The sequence below is a fragment of the Myotis nattereri genome, assembly GCF_964212035.1.
Source record: "Myotis nattereri genome assembly, chromosome: 7".
NCBI classification, from domain to species: Eukaryota; Metazoa; Chordata; class Mammalia; order Chiroptera; family Vespertilionidae; genus Myotis; species Myotis nattereri.
The window spans coordinates 40,362,548-40,381,768 of NC_138082.1; the positions used below are offsets into that span (position 1 = coordinate 40,362,548).

Below are 19,221 nucleotides of genomic sequence, written 5' to 3' on the forward strand. Positions count from 1 at the left end.
CCATTTTCTCATTTTTTTATCATATGACCAGATAATGAAAGAAACTAGGAAAACAGTGGTACCTAAAGTTATAGTTGCCACACCCAAAGTCAAAGAACAAGATTTAGTGTCAAGAAGTAGAGAAGGCATCACTACCAAGAGAGAGCAAATTCAAATAACTCAGGAAAAGGTGAATATAGATATTTGGAACGGGAAAGGTTTATCTTTAGACTGATTTCTAGTAAATAATAACTATGATGTGATATGAATTATTAATCTTTATTTTCCTTTTTGGATCCCAAATTAAAAATGAAATAGTAACTGTGCGATGGCTTACCATTAATTTTATTTGCACATTTGATTTTCATCTATCTGTAACATTTACAATTCATTTTATTCACCACTATTCTTTGCATGAAGAAGCAATATATAGAGTCACCTGGAGTGTTTTTATAGTTAATATTTCTAAATTTTGTGATTCCCACTCAGTGCTTGCAAATATTGCCAAGTGAAAGCTAACTTCTCTTAACCCTGAATAACTAGGAGGGGTGGACGGGTCATACCATGTGTGTCTGAACTTCTGTACAATTTAAACCTTGATTTTACTGTAATAATCAGATGAGAAAGGAAGCTGAGAAAACCGCCTTGTCTACAATAGCAGTTGCTACTGCTAAAGCCAAAGAACAAGAAACAATACTGAGAACTAGAGAAGGAATGGCTACTAGACAAGAACAAATCCAAGTTACTCATGGAAAGGTGACTATTCCAAGTGTGAAATCCCCTATTATAATACATTAATATCAAATCTCAGAATTTCTTATGTATGAGACACTATTAACCTAATTTATTTTTAGATGATTAAACTATTAGAAACTAAAAAGCCAAATTATTTATTATTGTTAATATTACTACACTACATTATTATTTTCCCACTGATCTCTTCACTATTATTTTCCATTTTTTATTATTAACATCTAGAAATTCTCCAGAAGTTGATGATTGAAATTGCATGCAGGCTAATTTTAATATACTCCATGAACATAAAACCATATATATATATATATATATATATATATATATATATATACACACACACACACACACACACATACACACACATATATATGTGTGTGTGTGTGTATATATATATATATATATATATATATATATATATATGATGAATCTTACTGGCTGTCAAGAAGATGTATGTTTTGAAGGAGTCATAAATTCAGTATATTACTTTGTAGAGTGTGGACTTATTTCAGAAAATTACCCGTCGTTTTCTTCATGTGAAACATTATCTTTTTTCCCTCTGTAAATATCAGCTGAGAAAAGAAGCTGAGAAAATGATAGTGCCTGCTGTAGTAGTTCCCACTAAAGCTAAATAAGATGTAATATTAAAATCTAGAGAAGAAATTATCCAACCAGAATAAATGCACATAAGCCATGAAAATGTTATTTGTAGCTATGAAATTTCTGTGAATTAACTTATTTCCCATGACTCATTTACTCCACATGAGCTATTTACTTAATTTTATTCTTTATTGTTAATACAGTGTTTAGAAATCAGCAACTAAAGTTTTTCAATTCCTTTAGCATCATGGTTGAGTCCTATCTGTATTTCCCTCAGTTTTGTTTTCTATCTCTACATATTTGGTGTGTGTTTTTTTCTAAGACGTGACTTAAAATTAGCTTTTTAAACATTTATCCAAGACTAATATTATATGCCATATCAGCCTTTCAGAAGCCTCATAGATGATAGAAATTCCAATAGGTAACATACTTCATGAGTGACGATATTTGAATTTTTGTTATTTCTGAGTCACATAAATTTGACTATCTTACTTTTGTTGTTAAAAATTAGCTAATAATGGAAGCTGAAAAAGTGTCTAGACCCAAAGTAATTATTACCACTGCAAAACCTACTGAACCAGCCACATTGCCAAGGACTAGAGAAGGATTTGCTACTAAGCAAGAACAAATACATCTTTTTCGTGAAGAGATGAAAACTGATGCTGTGGAGGTGAAAAGCATTGTTTCATCCCATTTCATCATCAGCTCTCATAACCTTTCATCTGTCATGAGTCATTGTGGTCCTGGTGTTCCATTTAATCACTTAACTGATAAACAAAACATTAGAGATGAGATCAGGTGCAGTTCCTCCAGTGGAACAGTTAGCCTTTCCATTTGTGAAAAGCCAGATTAAATAACACTTCTCTTTGTGTCTCCTAAATTAATTCTCACTATTTAACTGGTATTTGGTGTCTTTGGTTCAATGAGAGATGTTAGGATCCACTAAGAAACAAAATCAGCTACAAGCATAGAGTATGCATTTTTAGTTGTCCACCAATGGCATATGTATAAGGACTTGGTGTACATTAACTCTAGAAAAAAATACGTAGGTGCTTCCCTAATTTAAGATATAATACTATAATTAAGATTCCTTTTATATGTGTGTAAGTTTTATAACAAGATCTGTATATTTCAGTTGGCAAAAGATCATTTCTTTGAGTCTACTTTCTCATTTTTTAAAACTAAAACGCAACCTGATCACTTTGTAGATTGGTTGAAAGGTTCAAATGAGATATAATGTAAATGCAATCACTCTATGAGCAAAGTTATAGATATAAGATAATATAAACATTATATATTATCTGTTGAAGATGTTAACATTTCAAACATCTGCAAAATCAAGGTCAACTAATGGTCTATAAGGTTCAAAGAAAAAAGAAATAAGCAGATGAACAGACTTCACCTAAATCTCACATATATTTTACAGTTTCTTCTAAAATGCAATCTAGATTGAAGATAGTATTTGTAATTCTTCAAGGCAGGTTAATTAGAGTGTATCTTCCTAGGAGGAAGCACTAGATAAAGCACTAGATCACAAACAGCTCAATTCCATCTCAAAGAATCCCTCATTTTTATCTTAAATGGCTCAGATAACAATTTTAACAGTTATACAGGTAGCATCCTTGGAAAACATTTCAGATGCGATCTAGATTCTATTCACAGCAGTAGAAAAGAAAACTGGCCATGAATAAAATATTCCAGCATTCCTTCGAAAGAGCACTGATGGACATGGCAATGTGATTTTTACAATATGCTTTTTCCAAGTTTTGCATAGAATCCATCTTTAAAAGAGAAGCCCCTGTCCTGGCCGGTGTGGCTTAGTTGGTTGAGCATCTTCCCCTACACCAAAAGGTTGCCAGTTCAATTCCTGGTTAGGACACTTGCCTGGGTTGCCAGGCTGGATCCCCAATAGGGGGCATGCAAGAGGCAGCTGATCAACATTTCGCAATCACATTGATGTTTTTCTCTCTCTCCCTCTCCCTTGCTCTCTCTTTAAAAATCAATACAAAAATCTTTTTAAAAAAGAGAAACTCCTTTGCAAACTGTGGTCCCATTTATGTTAATCACATCCATGGAAATGAGAAAACATCATTTGTTTCCTTCTTCCTGTTAATTCCCAGAAATAATGAAAGTAAATTGAACTTCTATAGGAAAATTTGTTCTCTTGAATACAAATATAACACTTCTTCATGTTTATCACAATATCTTTGTGTGTTTTAAGAGAGATATTTTCTTATAGATTAAAAAATTCTCATCCCTGCAGAATCATAAGTAAATTAATGTGCTTCTCTGTGTGTTCGTGAGCTTTCATGTTATCTCAGATCTGCATGCACTGTACAACTTTGCAGCAACTGATTTCTCTGGGTGGCATTGGAGTACACTTTTGTCATCACTGTCATTGTGTCAACAACACAAGACTAAATGGTTGAGAAGATAACAAAAAGAATCAAAGAAGATAACCAGCCCCAAAGTTCTGATTTCTCAAGGGCTAATTGACTGCCTCAGACATAATGCTTGACAAACTCAAAATCTTCTTACTATTTTATGTACATGTTGTGTTGTCCTATGTTGTGTGTGATGTAATGTCTAGTCTAAATAAGCAGTTGCATACAGTGTATATCTAACTAGATGTCCATACATTATAATAATCAGTGAATACTAAGTTCTTAAGTGCATTTATGAGTTATATTTCTAGAGACATTAACATAGCCATATAACATGGGTGCCCTCTGACTATCATGCCATTAGGCATTCATCTGCTCTCCTAGGAGGAGAAGGCCCAGCCTGACTTTGACATGACTGTGTATTAATTGTGGAAACCTTGTTTCCAGGTGGACGCTGGGAAAAGGGCAGAAGCTGTAGCAACAGTTGTTGCTGCAGTCGACCAGGCCCGTGTCAGAGAGCCCAGAGAGCCCAGAGAGCCTGGGCATCTTGAAGAATCGTATGCTCAGCAGACTACATTAGAGTATGGCTATAAGGAGCATGTTTCTGCCACAAAGATAGCTGAGCAACCCCAGCGTCCAGCCTCAGAACCCCAGGTTGTCTCTAAAGCAGTCAAGCCTAGAGTGATCCAAGCTCCTTCTGAGACTCATATCACAACTACTGATCAAATGGGAATGCATATATCATCACAGGTGAGTCTGAACTTGCTGCTTTTTTAATACCGTGGGAAAGCAAGTGTCACCTCTGTGATCATCTGGCGAACAGTGGTATCACTGAGTTTCATTTCACTGCAGATCAAGAAAACTACAGATGTAACAACTGAAAGATTAGTCCATGTGGATAAACGCCCCCGCACCGCAAGCCCTCACTTTACCGTTTCAAAGATTTCTGTTCCTAAAACAGAACATGGATATGAGGTAAGAAGTTAACAAGCATGAGGAAGAAATGTTTGGCTCAAAGGAACTAAGTATCTAATGTGTGATATAGAGTTATCTTTGGTATAGGCCAGTGGTCAGCAAACCGTGGCTCGCGAGCCACATGCGGCTCTTTGGCCCCTTGAGTGTGGCTCTTCCACAAAATACCACGTGCGGGCGCGCACGTACAGTGTGATTGAAACTTTGTGGCCCATGCGCAGAAGTCAGTTTTCGGCCTGGGCAAGTCTATTTTGAAGAAGTGGCGTTAGAAGAAGTGGGGGTGTCGGTCGGTCGGGCGGGCGAGACGTGGCGCAGGCGGGCGGTGGGATACGCAGCGTGGGGGAGGTACATTGTTTTGAGGTACGTTCGCTGAGGTCGACCCCTTCCAACTCTCCCATCCACTTTCATCTATCTGAAACAAGTATACAAGACGAGTGTGGATGGGAGAGTTGGAAGGGGTCGACCTCAGTGAACGTACCTCAATAGATTGAGGACGTTTTTAGCAAAGGCCAGCTTAGGAGTACCCTAATTAAGTTAATAACAATGTACCTACCTATATAGTTTAAGTTTAAAAAATTTGGCTCTCAAAAGAAATTTCAATCGTTGTACTGTTGATATTTGGCTCTGTTGACTAATGAGTTTGCCGACCACAGGTATAGGCCAATGTGGCCTCTTTTTGTTAGTGTCCATTTGCATTCAGAGTGGACTCAGAGACCCAGTTTGGTTTCTGACACTTGCCCTGCAGGGTGAGCCTGGAGTAGCAAGTGGTTATCTCACCACTCTGAAGAGACAAAAATTCATGCAGGCTTCTCTTTGTTTCACATTCTGTAATTATACTATTTACTTTTCCTTATGTTATGAGACTTTCCAGAGTAACGTAACTGAGAATGTATATAAATACTAAAAACAGATATTGAGAAATGATATAGTTGTATCCTCAGTATAACAATATGAAGAGGTGGTATTGTGGGGTGGTTGAATTGGATTGTGGAGTCAAACAGCCCTGAATTTAGAGTCCTGGCTCTGCCCCTTCTAAGCTCTGTTATCGGGACAACTTAATACATGGAAAACCCTTCACAAGGGGACAGTACATGCTAACCCTCAACATTTGTAAACTCTTGTTCTTATTATACACATCCAAGACATAGAATCCTGTATGCTTTCAGAGGATTGTAAGGTGCATTTGATACCTATATTTGGGATAGTCCCAAATTACTATTGAAATCGAATAATCATAGAAAGCAACAGAATAAAAACAGTAAGGAAGCCTTAAATTACTTCTCTGGTTGTCTACATTTTCACCTTTCACATAGATTTGTGGCTGAAACATAAATGTGCTGTTGTAAAGTAGTTCTTAGGAATTTACCAAGTATTTTAATAATTTCTTGATTTTGAATAGCTCACTGTGGTATTTTCAAATGCAGCATTGGGATGATTGAGTGGAAATTTTTGACTGAGCTTTAGAAGACCCTCAGTTCCTTTATGATAAGAATGTAAAATAGGTAGTTCTTAGTACAACTCTTTAAGAAAGATATTTTCAATATATTTCACAAAGTGGCAGGAATGACAATGAACTTTATAACTGGCTTATCTCTAACTGACTTTTCACTCATTCTAAAGTGATAATGGGAACATTAAAAAAATGGACCAAAAGAAAAATGAAATAATAGACTGAGACTCACAACAGAAATCCTAGTGGCAAAGCATTTCTAAATGATGACTTGGATGACAGTTAAGTGACTTTATTTTCTGACTTCCATTTCCATTTAAGGCATCAATAGCCGGTAGCGCTATTGCTACTTTACAAAAAGAGTTGTCAGCCACATCTTCTTCTCAGAAGATTACCAAATCCGTGAAGGCACCCACTGTGAAGCCTGGTGAGACCAGAGTGAGAGCAGAGCCCACCCCCTCACCCCAGTTCCCCTTCACTGACACACCAGAGACTTACAAGAGTCAAGCTGGCATTGAAGTGAAAAAGGAAGTAGGGGTGAGCATCACTGGTAGCACAGTCCGCGAAGAGCGCTTCGAAGTACTTCATGGGCGTGAGGCCAAGGTTGGTCCCCGGATTGCATGCTGTTTCTCACACATCCCTATGAATCACAGCCAGACACTCAGCAGTTTGCACTACAGAAGTCAGCCGGGTGTCTTGCCTTCCTCCTTTACTATATTCAAACTTAATTTTAGTGGGACAGAGTTCTTTTTCTCAACTTATTTTTATAATTTTGCATGAGCTAAGTGTTTGTGAGATTTCCCTGATTTCATGGGCATTTTGTAAATATCCTTTGTAAAAATCATAGGTAACAGAAACAGCAAGAGTACCTGCACCTGCTGAAATCCCCGTCACTCCACCAACTTTGGTCTCGGTGAGTAAAGAAGCTGATTGTGTTGGAACATGTGCATATCTTGGCACACCATTTTAAAATGTGCAAAGATCAGTTTCTCAAACTGGGAAATGGCATTAGTGAGTTTACAAATGCTAAGTTTAAGACCATACACTATTTGGAGAGAGAAAGGGAGATTCTGTGTGGCAACCATGGGTCATATTGTCCAAAGATTTAGTGAATTTCTATTATGTGTAAGACATTAGAGAAAAGTATGGAGATATATAAAGAGAGATGTAGCCTTCTGGAACCTTTGCCTGACTGTCAGGGAAAATGCCCAAAACAAGCAAGATAAAATACAGGCAGTGATAAGCACCTTGACAGAGGGAGGATCACAAGGAAGGATCAATTACTTAGAACTGGGGAGAGCTTAGAAAGCTTTGTTGAAGAGGCAGCCTTCTGGCTTTGTTAAGATCTGAGCATGTGAGAATCACACAGGGAATGGAGTTACCCTGCTGTGTGGCATTAATACAATTCCACCTTACTAATTAAGAAACACCTTGCATTTATTTCAACTTGGGGATATTCCCATTTCCAAAGGAATCTCTGCTAACATTTCTAGAGTCCCAATCTTAAAAAAACATTTATGGCAATTAGAATGTACTTCAAACCCCCACATAGGCCATAACATATACAGATGATTAATGAAAATGCACACTTATCAATATTATATTCTTTTTTTCTCTCTTCAGGGCTTAAAAAATGTGACTGTTATAGAAGGTGAATCCGTCACCTTGGAGTGCCACATCTCTGGATACCCATCCCCGAAAGTGACATGGTACAGGGAAGACTACCAAATAGAAAGTTCCATTGATTTCCAGATAACCTTCCAGAGTGGAATCGCTCGTCTTATGATTCGGGAAGCCTTTGCAGAAGACAGCGGGCGATTTACTTGCAGTGCTGTGAACGAGGCTGGGACCGTCAGCACATCCTGCTACCTCGCTGTGCAGGGTGAGTGGCCATATTCCCGTGTCCTTGCACACATGCTGTCACTCACTCATCACTCCCAGCGGACACTTCCTTGCACAATAGGGTCTCTGTACACTTCCCAGTGGTGTCCCCTTTTGGAACTGGCGGGGCGGGGGGTAGGTTATGGAGTCAACTTAAATTGTTATGCTAAGCAGGGGTCACCAACAAAATGGACTTAAGTGCCTGACTTTAACGAGAAACTTCTATCTTTTTCCAGTGTCAGAAGAGTTTGAAAAAGAAACCACAACCGTGACTGAGAAATTTACCACAGAAGAGAAACGGTAAAACATTCTTTTGTTAATGACCTTTTGTTCTAGTCAACCTTTGAACATCAGGGATTTGAATGTATGGGTTCACTTACACATGGGTGTTTTTCAATAAATATAATCAGTCCTTGTGTCCGTTAGGTTTCACATCTGCAGATTCAACCAACTTGGAATCAAAAACAGTATTTTCACATTCCCAACCACAGATTCCCAATGGTGAATTGAAAATGCTATTTTCAATCTGGTTGGTTGCATCTATGAATTTGAAACCTGTGGATAGGAAAAGCTGAATTTAGGGTCAAAAGATATACATGGCCCTAGCCGGTTTGGCTCAGTGGCTAGAGCGTGGGCCTGCAGACGGAACGGTCCCAAGTTCCATTCCAGTCAAGGGCACATGCCCAGGCTGTGGGCTCTATCCCAAGTAGGCAGCCAATCAATGATTCTCTCTCATCATTGATGTTTCTATCTCTCTCCCTTCTTCTCCCTTCCTCTTTGAAATCAATAGAATATATGTGTGTGTGTTTTAAAAGTTACACATGAATTGCACGGTGGCCCCTGAGCCCCACTTTGTTCAAGAGTCAATATATAGTCTTGATTTTTTTCAGTCCCTTTAGTATTAGAAAATTACAGTCCAGAAGCTAATGTGAGGAAATTCTATTCCCAGCTTTATGGAGTCAAGAGATGTGGTAATGACTGACACTAGCATCATGGAAGACCGAGCAGAGCCTGGAGAACCTGCTGCTCCTCTCTTCATTTCAAAACCAGGGGTCCAGAAACTGGTAGAAGGAGGGAGTGTGGTATTTGAATGCCAGGTTGGCGGCAACCCAAAGCCCCATGTCTACTGGAAAAAATCTGGGGTTCCTCTAACCTCTGGATATAGGTATGTTAATGGCTGAATGGTACAGAGTTCTCTGTGGTTTGCATGATATGTATATGGAGCCTAGAGAGAAGTAAATATACTTATAGCACCATTCCCTGAAGGTAGGCTCTTCACTATGGAGCCTTCATTGTGTATTTTCACATTTGTACAAAATCTTATTGAGAAACAAAGCCATGTGACAAAGTGGATAGAAGATATATTTCTTTATATTCTAGTTTGATTCATTTATAGGACTGAGGAAATAAAGAAAATGTATATTTTGACAGGTATTTTTACACATACACACACTTTTCCTGAAAGAATCTGAGACAATATTTTTTACCAAAAACACATAATTAACTCACTAAACGGTAAGAGAATAAGGGTCATGTGATGAAGAAGAAAGATAGTTATACATGAAAAGTAATGCTAATAAATTTGCTACAATTAGACATATTTGCAGACACTTATTTCCATATATCTGATTCTAGTGGTATTATATTATTTATTTTAAAGCAGTGGTTCTCAACCTTGGCTGCACATTAGAATCACCTGGGAATCTTTTTAAAATCCTGATTTCTGGGCCTCATCCTCCGGAAATTCTGTTTCTTTGTTATGGAGTGAGGCCACAACATTAGTAACAAAGAAACAGAATTTCCTGAGGATGAGGCCCAGAAATCAGGATTTTTAAAAAATTCCCAGGTGATTCTAATGTGCAGCCGAGGTTGAGAACCGCTGTTTTAAAGAGTGTTCATGACCCTCATTACTCATGTCCATGTATTTTCCACAATTTTCAGCTATCTGATAGTTGTTTTCTATGGTAGGGCTTTGTTACATGCTTAGGATCATTGAATTTTATAGCACAGATCCACATAAGGGTTATTTTAGTAACATAAGGATTATTATATGACTGAAGTTTTTGTTTGTTTATTTCCATAAAGGCACAAAGTGATTTACAACAAACAAACTGGTGAGTGCAAACTGGTGATTTCAATGACTTTTGCCGATGATGCTGGAGAATACACTATTGTTATTCGTAATAAGCATGGAGAAACTTCTGCATCTGCCTCCTTGCTTGGAGAAGGTCAGTGCAACTCTAACGAGTACCTATGTGCATGATAAGAACACAAACACATGGAGGTAGCAGGGCTGTGTGTTTGTGGAAAGGCCTGTTGCAGTACCCTGGTTCTGATACTGGTTCTGTCTCAATCACTCCCCTTCTTTGCCTCAGCCATAATAGGAAATATTTTTTATTTTTTAGCTTTCTAAATCTTTGTTGTTGAAAGTATTACATATGTCCCCTGTTTCCCCCCAATCACCCCTTCTAGCCCACCACTGCCTCCTGCCCCAGGCCGTCACCACACTATCATCTGTGTCCATGGGTTATGCATATATGCATACAAGTTCTTTGGATGATCTCTTCCCACCCACCCATCCCCGCCTTCCCTCTGAGATTTGACGGTCTATTCCAGTGATGGCGAACCTTTTGAGCTCGGCGTGTCAGCATTTTGAAAAACCCTAACTTAACTCTGGTGCCGTGTCACATATAGAAATTTTTTGATATTTGCAACCATACTAAAACAAAGACATATTTTTGATATTTATTTTATATATTTAAATGCCATTTAACAAAGAAAAATCAACCAAAAAAATGAGTTCGCGTGTCACCTCTGACACGCGTGTCATAGGTTCGCCATCACTGGCCTATTCCATGCTTCTATGTCTCTGGATCTATTTTGTTCATCAGTTTATGTTGTTCATTAGATTCCACATCTGAGTGAGATCATGTGATACTTATCTTTCTCTGACTGGCTTATTCCACTTAGCGTAATACTTTCCAGGCCTCAAAAACCATACTGGTGTTGAACTTTTCTAGTAATATTTTCTATTTGGTGGCATTCATTTGTTGCATATCATGCCTTTGACGATGAAGGGATTCTAAATACAGTTGACTCCCAGACCCAGGCAGATAGATCATATCAGTGAGCACAAGGAAGACAATGGCAAGCTGGAGAATATATGCCCTGTCTCAAGGGGGCAGTAGTGTCCTGTCTCTAGTGCAGCGGTTCTCAACCTGTGGGTCGAGACCCCTTTGGGGGGGTCAAACAACTCTTTCACAGGGGTCGCCTAAGACCATCGGAAAACACATATATAATTACATACTGTTTTTGTGATTAATCACTATGCTTTAATTATGTTCAATTTGTAACACTGAAAATAGATCCTGCATATCAGATATTTAAATTACAATTCCTAACAGTAGCAACATTACAGTTATGAAGTAGCAACGAAAATAATTTTATGGTTGGGGGTCACCACAACATGAGGAACTGTATGAAAGGGTCGCGGCATTAGGAAGGTTGAGAACCACTGCTCTACTGTGTTATTGCCAGGCACACTTGTACCAGGCTCCATGTTGCTAGAGTTTCTGATATTTTATAGAAAAGCTGGAAATCATGATTTTCAAAACTTGTAAGTAATTTGAAAAAAATAAATGTAATAGCATTCAGGCCAAACAAAATGTATGTGTGGATCACCATTATCTTTGTTTAGCTGTTCACGTTTACAGTGGACCATCCCATGCTCTGTCTCATTTGATCTGCACAACACCCCTTAAAAGAAGGTTAGGATGTTATCCCCACTTAGCAGATAAAGCACTCAAGACCCAGGAAGGTAAACTAATTGCCAAAAGCCACACAGGAAAGTAGAAAGACCTCCAGGGTACATCCCAAAGGATTGACTGCTTATATGAAATTGTTTCTACAATAGTAATAGCTGGTTTGGCTTGTTTGGTTTCGAAAATTCAATCTAATTAATATTTATTGAGTACTTTGATAGTAAAATTTGGAAAATCAGTCTTTTGGTTATCAACTTTTCCTAGTGTGGGGCTTGCCTTGAGTGAACAATGGGATGAAGGCTTTAACATAAGAGCATTAAAAAGTAACTTATGCTCTTAACTCCTAGCTGATTTTGACTCACTGATGAAGTCCCAGCAAGAAATGTTTTATCAGACACAAATGACTGCCTTTGTACAAGAACCTAAAGTTGGAGAAACAGCACCTGGATTTGGATATGCTGACTATGAAAAAGAGTATGAAAAAGAACAGGCCTTAATTAGGAAGAAAATGGCCAAAGATACTGTAATGGTCAGAACTTTTGTAGAAGACCAAGTGAGTATAAAAATAATGACCATGTAAAGCCTTTTATAAATTATACTTTCTTCCCATAATCCCCACCTTTTTTAAAAATGATTTCATTGTCAACTGATGGGGTCATATTAGACTGTTATTAATTGGCTCAGATTCACTGCTGACAAGCTTCCTTCATCTTCATGACATGTTGCACCTATGACTTTAGAAACAGATTTCATATATGCAACAAAATATGACTTTAGAAATGGGAATTTTTATATATATGCAGAAAAAGGCAAACACTAGCATGACCATGTTCATTGCTGCCAAGATCCCTTTGTTTGTATAATAAACATCTAAACTTTTGTAAGCCACACTCTTAGACTATCATTTACCCAAGACACTGCAACATGAACTAGCAAAGTTGATTGTAATGCAGATTAAAAGCAAAACAAAGAGCTTTCTAAGATTTTCTCCTAATTAGAAACTTTCATCAATCCTTATCTCTGAAACTAATATACTTAAAAGAATTTCTATCAGTGAGGATATGTCTTTTTAACAAACTATCATCTTTTTTGCTACATAGGAATTCCATATTTCTTCCTTTGAAGAGAGGCTTATTAAAGAAATTGAATACAGGATAATAAAGACTACATTAGAAGAACTTCTTGAAGAAGATGGAGAAGAAAAGATGGCAGTTGACATTTCTGAATCTGAAGCTGTTGAAGCAGGATTTGATTTAAGAGTCAAGAATTATAGGATTCTTGAGGGGATGGGTGTTACCTTTCATTGCAAGATGTCTGGCTATCCATTGCCCAAGGTAAAGTATAACCATTTACCATACCTCCATGCCACAATAAAGATACAACTAGGTTACACTGTAACTATTTTATCTACATTTAATTCACATGTACCTATTACTTGCAGATTGCGTGGTACAAAGATGGCAAGCGCATTAAGCATGGAGAGAGATACCAAATGGACTTTCTACAAGATGGCAGAGCTAGTCTGCGCATACCTGTTGTTCTTCCAGAAGATGAGGGCATCTATACTGCATTTGCCAGCAATATTAAAGGAAATGCAATCTGCTCCGGGAAATTGTATGTGGAGCCTGCTGCTCCATTCAGTGCTCCGATGTACATACCCACACCTGAGCCAATGAGCAGAATCAGGTAAGACTCATAATAATCTGGGTTGTTTAGTATTTAAATTATTTAAAATACTAAATATCCCAGTGGCAAATTGCTATTATATGTGTGGGGGGGGGGGGTAGGAAGGAGGTTTGGGGTGAATGCTGAGTGAGACAGACAGAAAACTGCCAATAATTGCCAAGAGATTTTATTTCTTGCCCCTATGTAAGATGAGCATTTTCATTACTGTAGCACACTATTCATTTTGTCAGTGTTATAACTAATATAATGAAGACGATAAGGTTTATCTAACATCTTATTTTACATGTTAGCCCTAATTTATGCAATAATGCTGCAATATAGGGATTTTTATTTCTAGTTTGAATGTGGGAACGCTGAATCTCTGCAATCCTATGAAAACTGCCTCAGTTTACCCAGCCTGTAGGGTTATCGAATCCAAGCCATTCTAGCTACAATGTAAAGATAGGATTTTATTTTCAAATATAATTTTCATGTTTTTCCTCCTGTTGGGTAAGAACATATGTTAATCTTTTTTTCTTATGCATTGGTTTATTTAACCAACCAATCTTTATTGAGATGTTTTGGAAGTGGAATCAAAATGGGTTGGTGACTAATTAAGTCAAGGTGGTGAGAGAAAGACAGTATTAAGGATCATTCTGAGATTCTGAGTCCCCAAAATATCTGGCTGTGCTAAATGACTACTGACTGGATTGAGGATCTCTGAAAAAAATATAGTTTGGGGGGCTATGCTAAAATATTCCATTTTAGATCCCAGTGGTTTGGAGGTGCCTTCTGTAACATACAGAAGTAAATTATAAAATGACATTGGTGAACAAAACATAAAGAGGTTTGTTTATTTTGCTGAATTTTCTCTATGATTCATGAAAATATTGTTTTCCTTTGTTTTCCAGATCTGTCTCTCCGCGTTCGGTGAGCAGGTCTCCTATACGCATGTCTCCTGCCCGGATGTCTCCTGCACGGATGTCCCCTGCCAGGATGTCCCCTGGACGTAGGCTGGAGGAAACAGATGAGGCACAACTCGAGAGATTGTATAAGCCAGTCTTTGTGTTAAAGCCGGCTTCTTTCAAATGTTTACAAGGGCAGACTGCCAGGTTCGACTTAAAGGTTGTGGGTAGACCTATGCCAGAGACCTTCTGGTTTCATAATGGTGAGTATGATAAGTTTCTGCTCACAAATTCTTAACCCCCCCAAAAATAAGCTTAGATGTGTTGCCCAACAATTTAAAAAACAATTTTAACCATCTGTTTTCTTTTTCATTTATTTTTTGCCAGGCGAGCAAGTCATCAATGACTATACCCACAAAGTGGTCATTAAAGAAGATGGTACCCAGTCACTGATTATTGTCCCGACAGCACCCAGTGATTCTGGGGAGTGGACCGTGGTTGCCCAAAACAGGGCAGGCAAATCTTCAATTTCAGTGACTTTAACTGTGGAAGGTATTTGCTTTTAAAATAAAAAAAGAAATCGCCTTATCACTTGGGTTTTAAACCCAGGTGTTTCAGCCCTGTTCACTCTAAATCATGACCCCTCTCTCTTTCAGCTGTGGAACATCAGGTGAAACCAGTGTTTGTGGAAAAACTGAGAAATGTCAATATAAAGGAGGGTGCCCGACTTGAAATGAAAGTCAGAGCTACGGGTAACCCTAACCCTGACATCGTATGGTTGAAAAACAGTGAAATCATTGTACCTCATAAATATCCAAAAATCAGGTAAGTTTGCTTGGGAATAATATAACTAAGTCCATTCTGCAAATCCAATAACCAAGGAAGCAACTACTACTTCTGTATGAGTGATGGTTTTTGTTTTTGTTTTTTGTTTGTTTGTTTTTTAGAATTGAAGGAACCAAGGGAGAAGCTGCCCTTAAAATTGATTCCACTGTCAGCCAAGATTCTGCCTGGTATACTGCAACTGCTATTAATAAGGCTGGCCGAGATACTACAAGATGCAAAGTAAATGTGGAAGTTGAGTTTGCAGAGCCTGAACCAGAGAGAAGATTAATAATCCCACGAGGGACATATAGAGCAAAGGAAATTGCAGCCCCAGAACTGGAGCCCTTGCATTTGCGATATGGTCAAGAGCAATGGGAGGAGGGTGACCTCTACGACAAAGAGAAACAACAGAAACCATTTTTTAAGAAAAAACTCACTTCCTTAAGACTCAAGCGCTTTGGGCCTGCCCACTTTGAATGCAGGCTAACACCAATTGGTGATCCAACGATGGTGGTGGAATGGCTCCATGATGGGAAGCCACTTGAAGCAGCCAACAGGCTTCGTATGATCAATGAATTTGGGTATTGCAGCCTTGATTACGGAGTTGCATATTCTAGAGACAGCGGCATCATTACTTGCAGAGCCACTAACAAATACGGAACAGATCACACATCTGCTACCCTTATTGTTAAAGATGAGAAAAGTCTTGTGGAAGAAACTCAGTTGCCTGAGGGCAGGAAAGGCTTACAGAGAATTGAAGAATTAGAGAGGATGGCTCATGAAGGTGCTCTTACAGGTGTAACGACAGATCAAAAAGAGAAGCAAAAGCCAGACATCGTCTTGTTCCCAGAGCCAGTAAGAGTACTTGAAGGGGAGACTGCTAGATTCCGCTGCCGAGTGACAGGTTACCCTCATCCCAAAGTCAACTGGTACCTCAACGGACAGCTCATCCGCAAAAGCAAAAGGTTCCGAGTTCGCTATGATGGCATTCATTACCTGGACATTGTGGACTGCAAATCATATGATACAGGTGAAGTCAAAGTCACCGCAGAAAATCCTGAAGGTGTGACAGAGCATAAAGTGAAACTTGAGATCGAACAGAGGGAAGATTTTAGGTCTGTCCTTAGGCGAGCTCCTGAACCAAAGCCCGAGTTTCACGTACACGAAACTGGGAAACTTCAGTTTGAGGTACAAAAAGTAGATAGACCTGTTGACACCACCGAAGCCAAGGAAATTGTGAAGTTGAAAAGGGCCGAGCGAATTACCCATGAAAAAGTGTCCGAAGAATCAGAAGAGCTGCGCAGTAAATTCAAGCGCAGAACAGAGGAAGGATATTATGAAGCCATTACTGCTGTGGAGCTCAAGTCTCGCAAAAAGGATGAATCCTATGAAGAACTCCTTAAGAAGACAAAAGATGAACTTCTCCATTGGACCAAAGAGCTAACTGAAGAGGAGAAGAAAGCCCTTGTTGAAGAAGGCAAAATCACTATTCCAACTTTTAAACCCGAGAGAATTGAACTAAGTCCTAGCATGGAAGCCCCCAAAATCTTTGAAAGAATCCAAAGCCAAACAGTGGGTCAAGGATCTGATGCACACTTCCGGGTCAGAGTCGTGGGAAAACCAGATCCTGAATGTGAATGGTACAAAAATGGTGTCAAGATTGAACGCTCTGACCGAGTCTACTGGTACTGGCCCGAAGACAATGTTTGTGAACTGGTCATAAGAGATGTGACTTCTGAGGACTCTGCCAGCATCATGGTAAAAGCCATCAACATAGCTGGGGAAACCTCAAGCCACGCATTCTTACTTGTCCAAGGTAATTCAAATTTCGTTCATTTGATGGAGCTCTCTATTTATCTATGAATATTCACTAGTGTATTTCTTTTTATTTTGTTTTTCCATTATTCTAACTTCAAATTTAATGCAATATGTGTGTGTGTGTTTTTCTCCTTTTCTTATAGCCAAGCAATTGATCACTTTCACCCAGGAATTACAAGATGTTGTTGCTAAGGAAAAAGACACCATGGCAACCTTTGAATGTGAAACTTCAGAGCCATTTGTCAAAGTGAAATGGTATAAAGACGGAGTGGAGATTCAGTCGGGAGATAAATACAGGATGCACTCTGACAGGAAGGTTCACTTCCTCTCCATTCTGACCATTGATGCAGCTGATGCTGAAGACTACAGCTGTGCGCTTGTGGAAGATGAAAATGTAAAGACAACTGCCAAACTTATTGTTGAAGGTAATAAATGATTTATTCTTTTTGTGCTTAAGTTATAAAGTTAGCCTTAATATCTGAAAAAAAATTACCTAGGCAATTTTTCCTTCATATAAAGAATTAATTGGGAATCCTATATAATAAAAGGGTAATATGCAAATTGACCAAACTACAGAATGACCAGTCACTATGACACACACTGACCACCAGGGGGCAGATGCTCAACGCAGAAGCTTCCCCCTGGTGGTCAGTGCGCTCCCATATGGGGAGCATCACTCAGCCAGAAGCCAGGTTCACGGCTGGTGAGTGCAGCTGCAGTGGAGGGAGCCTCTCCTGCCTCCGCAGCAGCACTAAGGATGTCCGACTGATATGCTCAGAAGGCTCCTGGACTACTAGAGGGTGCAGGCCGGACTGTGGGACCGCCCTCCCCCCACCCCAGTGCATGAATGTCATGCACCGGGCCTCTAGTTGGATATAAGCTCTGTAGAAAGAATCATGAACTTATACTATTAATTAAGAATATTGACAATTTGGATTTTTAATAAGCAAGATTTTATACCTTATATTTTAATGTTCTCACTGAAATATGAGTCTGTGCTTTAAAAATAATTTAAAAGTTAAAGTAATTCCTTGTTATTGAATATTTATTTCCCAGACTATCAGCAGGTAGACATTAAGAATATTCCTGATTAGTATGGAAGAGATAAGAGATATACAAGGAATGCTCCCTATGCTAAGTCTATATGAATAACTCTCCAGAGAAATTAACTTCTTTCTATCTGATACCTCAGGTGCAGTTATTGAATTTGTAAAAGAACTTGAGGACATAGAAGTTCCAGAATCATTTTCAGGAGAGTTGGAGTGCATTATATCCCCAGAAAACATAGAAGGCAAGTGGTATCACAATGATGTGGAGCTTAAATCCAATGGCAAATACTCAATTACATCTCGCCGTGGACGTCAGAACCTCACAGTCAAGGATGTGACCAAAGAGGACCAAGGAGAATACAGCTTTGTTGTTGACGGGAAAAAGACCACTTGTAAACTCAAGATGAAACGTAAGTCTTCCCGTTCCTTTTGGTTTGCAGGGAGCATCATATGGTTTATTGACAAACAATGATTATAAAATTCATTTTCTCCCCATCTTTTACAGCCCGCCCCATTGCTATCCTACAAGGACTCAGTGATCAAAAAGTCTGTGAAGGTGACATTGTTCAGCTTGAAGTTAAAGTCTCCTTGGAAAATGTGGAAGGTGTCTGGATGAAAGATGGCCAAGAAGTGCAGCCCAGTGACAGGGTTCATATTGTGATCGACAAACAGTCACACATGCTGCTCATTGAAGACATGACGAAGGAGGATGCTGGAAATTACTCCTTCACCATTCCAGCCCTGGGAATGTCAACCAGTGGGCGCGTCTCTGTCTATAGTGAGTGCAACTTACATGGTGTTCTGTGTACATTGTCAAGTGAGGTAGGAGCTTTAATAAACAGGCTTTAAAAACAGAATCTGTATTCATAAATATTGTGTCTGTGTGTTTGTGGTTTTCCAGGTGTTGATGTGATAACACCTCTAAAGGATGTCAACGTGCTTGAGGGTACAAAGGCTGTTCTCGAATGTAAGGTCTCCGTCCCGGATGTGACTTCTGTTAAATGGTATTTAAATGATGAACAAATCAAGCCTGACGATCGCGTACAAGCCATTGTCAAAGGCACTAAGCAGCGACTGGTGATTAACCGGACCCATGCTTCAGATGAAGGACCTTACACGCTGATGGTTGGCAGAGTTGAAACCAGCTGTAATCTCTCTGTCGAAAGTAAGGATTCTCCC

At 38.9% G+C, this 19,221-nt stretch overlaps 1 protein-coding gene across 1 annotated transcript in view; it reads left to right on the forward strand.

The window, feature by feature from the left end:
• The window catches only part of LOC308522075 (titin-like), a 308,401-nt gene that overhangs the window by 47,043 nt on the left and 242,137 nt on the right, over positions 1-19,221 (forward strand). The window contains 21 exon segments of the mRNA XM_081095258.1: positions 32-169; positions 598-735; positions 4,164-4,466; positions 4,569-4,691; positions 6,460-6,741; positions 6,986-7,051; positions 7,762-8,020; positions 8,256-8,319; positions 8,969-9,184; positions 10,105-10,247; positions 12,128-12,333; positions 12,881-13,114; positions 13,222-13,466; positions 14,357-14,613; positions 14,738-14,902; positions 15,007-15,175; positions 15,298-16,991; positions 17,137-17,418; positions 18,186-18,452; positions 18,548-18,820; positions 18,944-19,207. Coding sequence (XP_080951384.1) covers positions 32-169; positions 598-735; positions 4,164-4,466; positions 4,569-4,691; positions 6,460-6,741; positions 6,986-7,051; positions 7,762-8,020; positions 8,256-8,319; positions 8,969-9,184; positions 10,105-10,247; positions 12,128-12,333; positions 12,881-13,114; positions 13,222-13,466; positions 14,357-14,613; positions 14,738-14,902; positions 15,007-15,175; positions 15,298-16,991; positions 17,137-17,418; positions 18,186-18,452; positions 18,548-18,820; positions 18,944-19,207 — 5,788 coding nt within the window.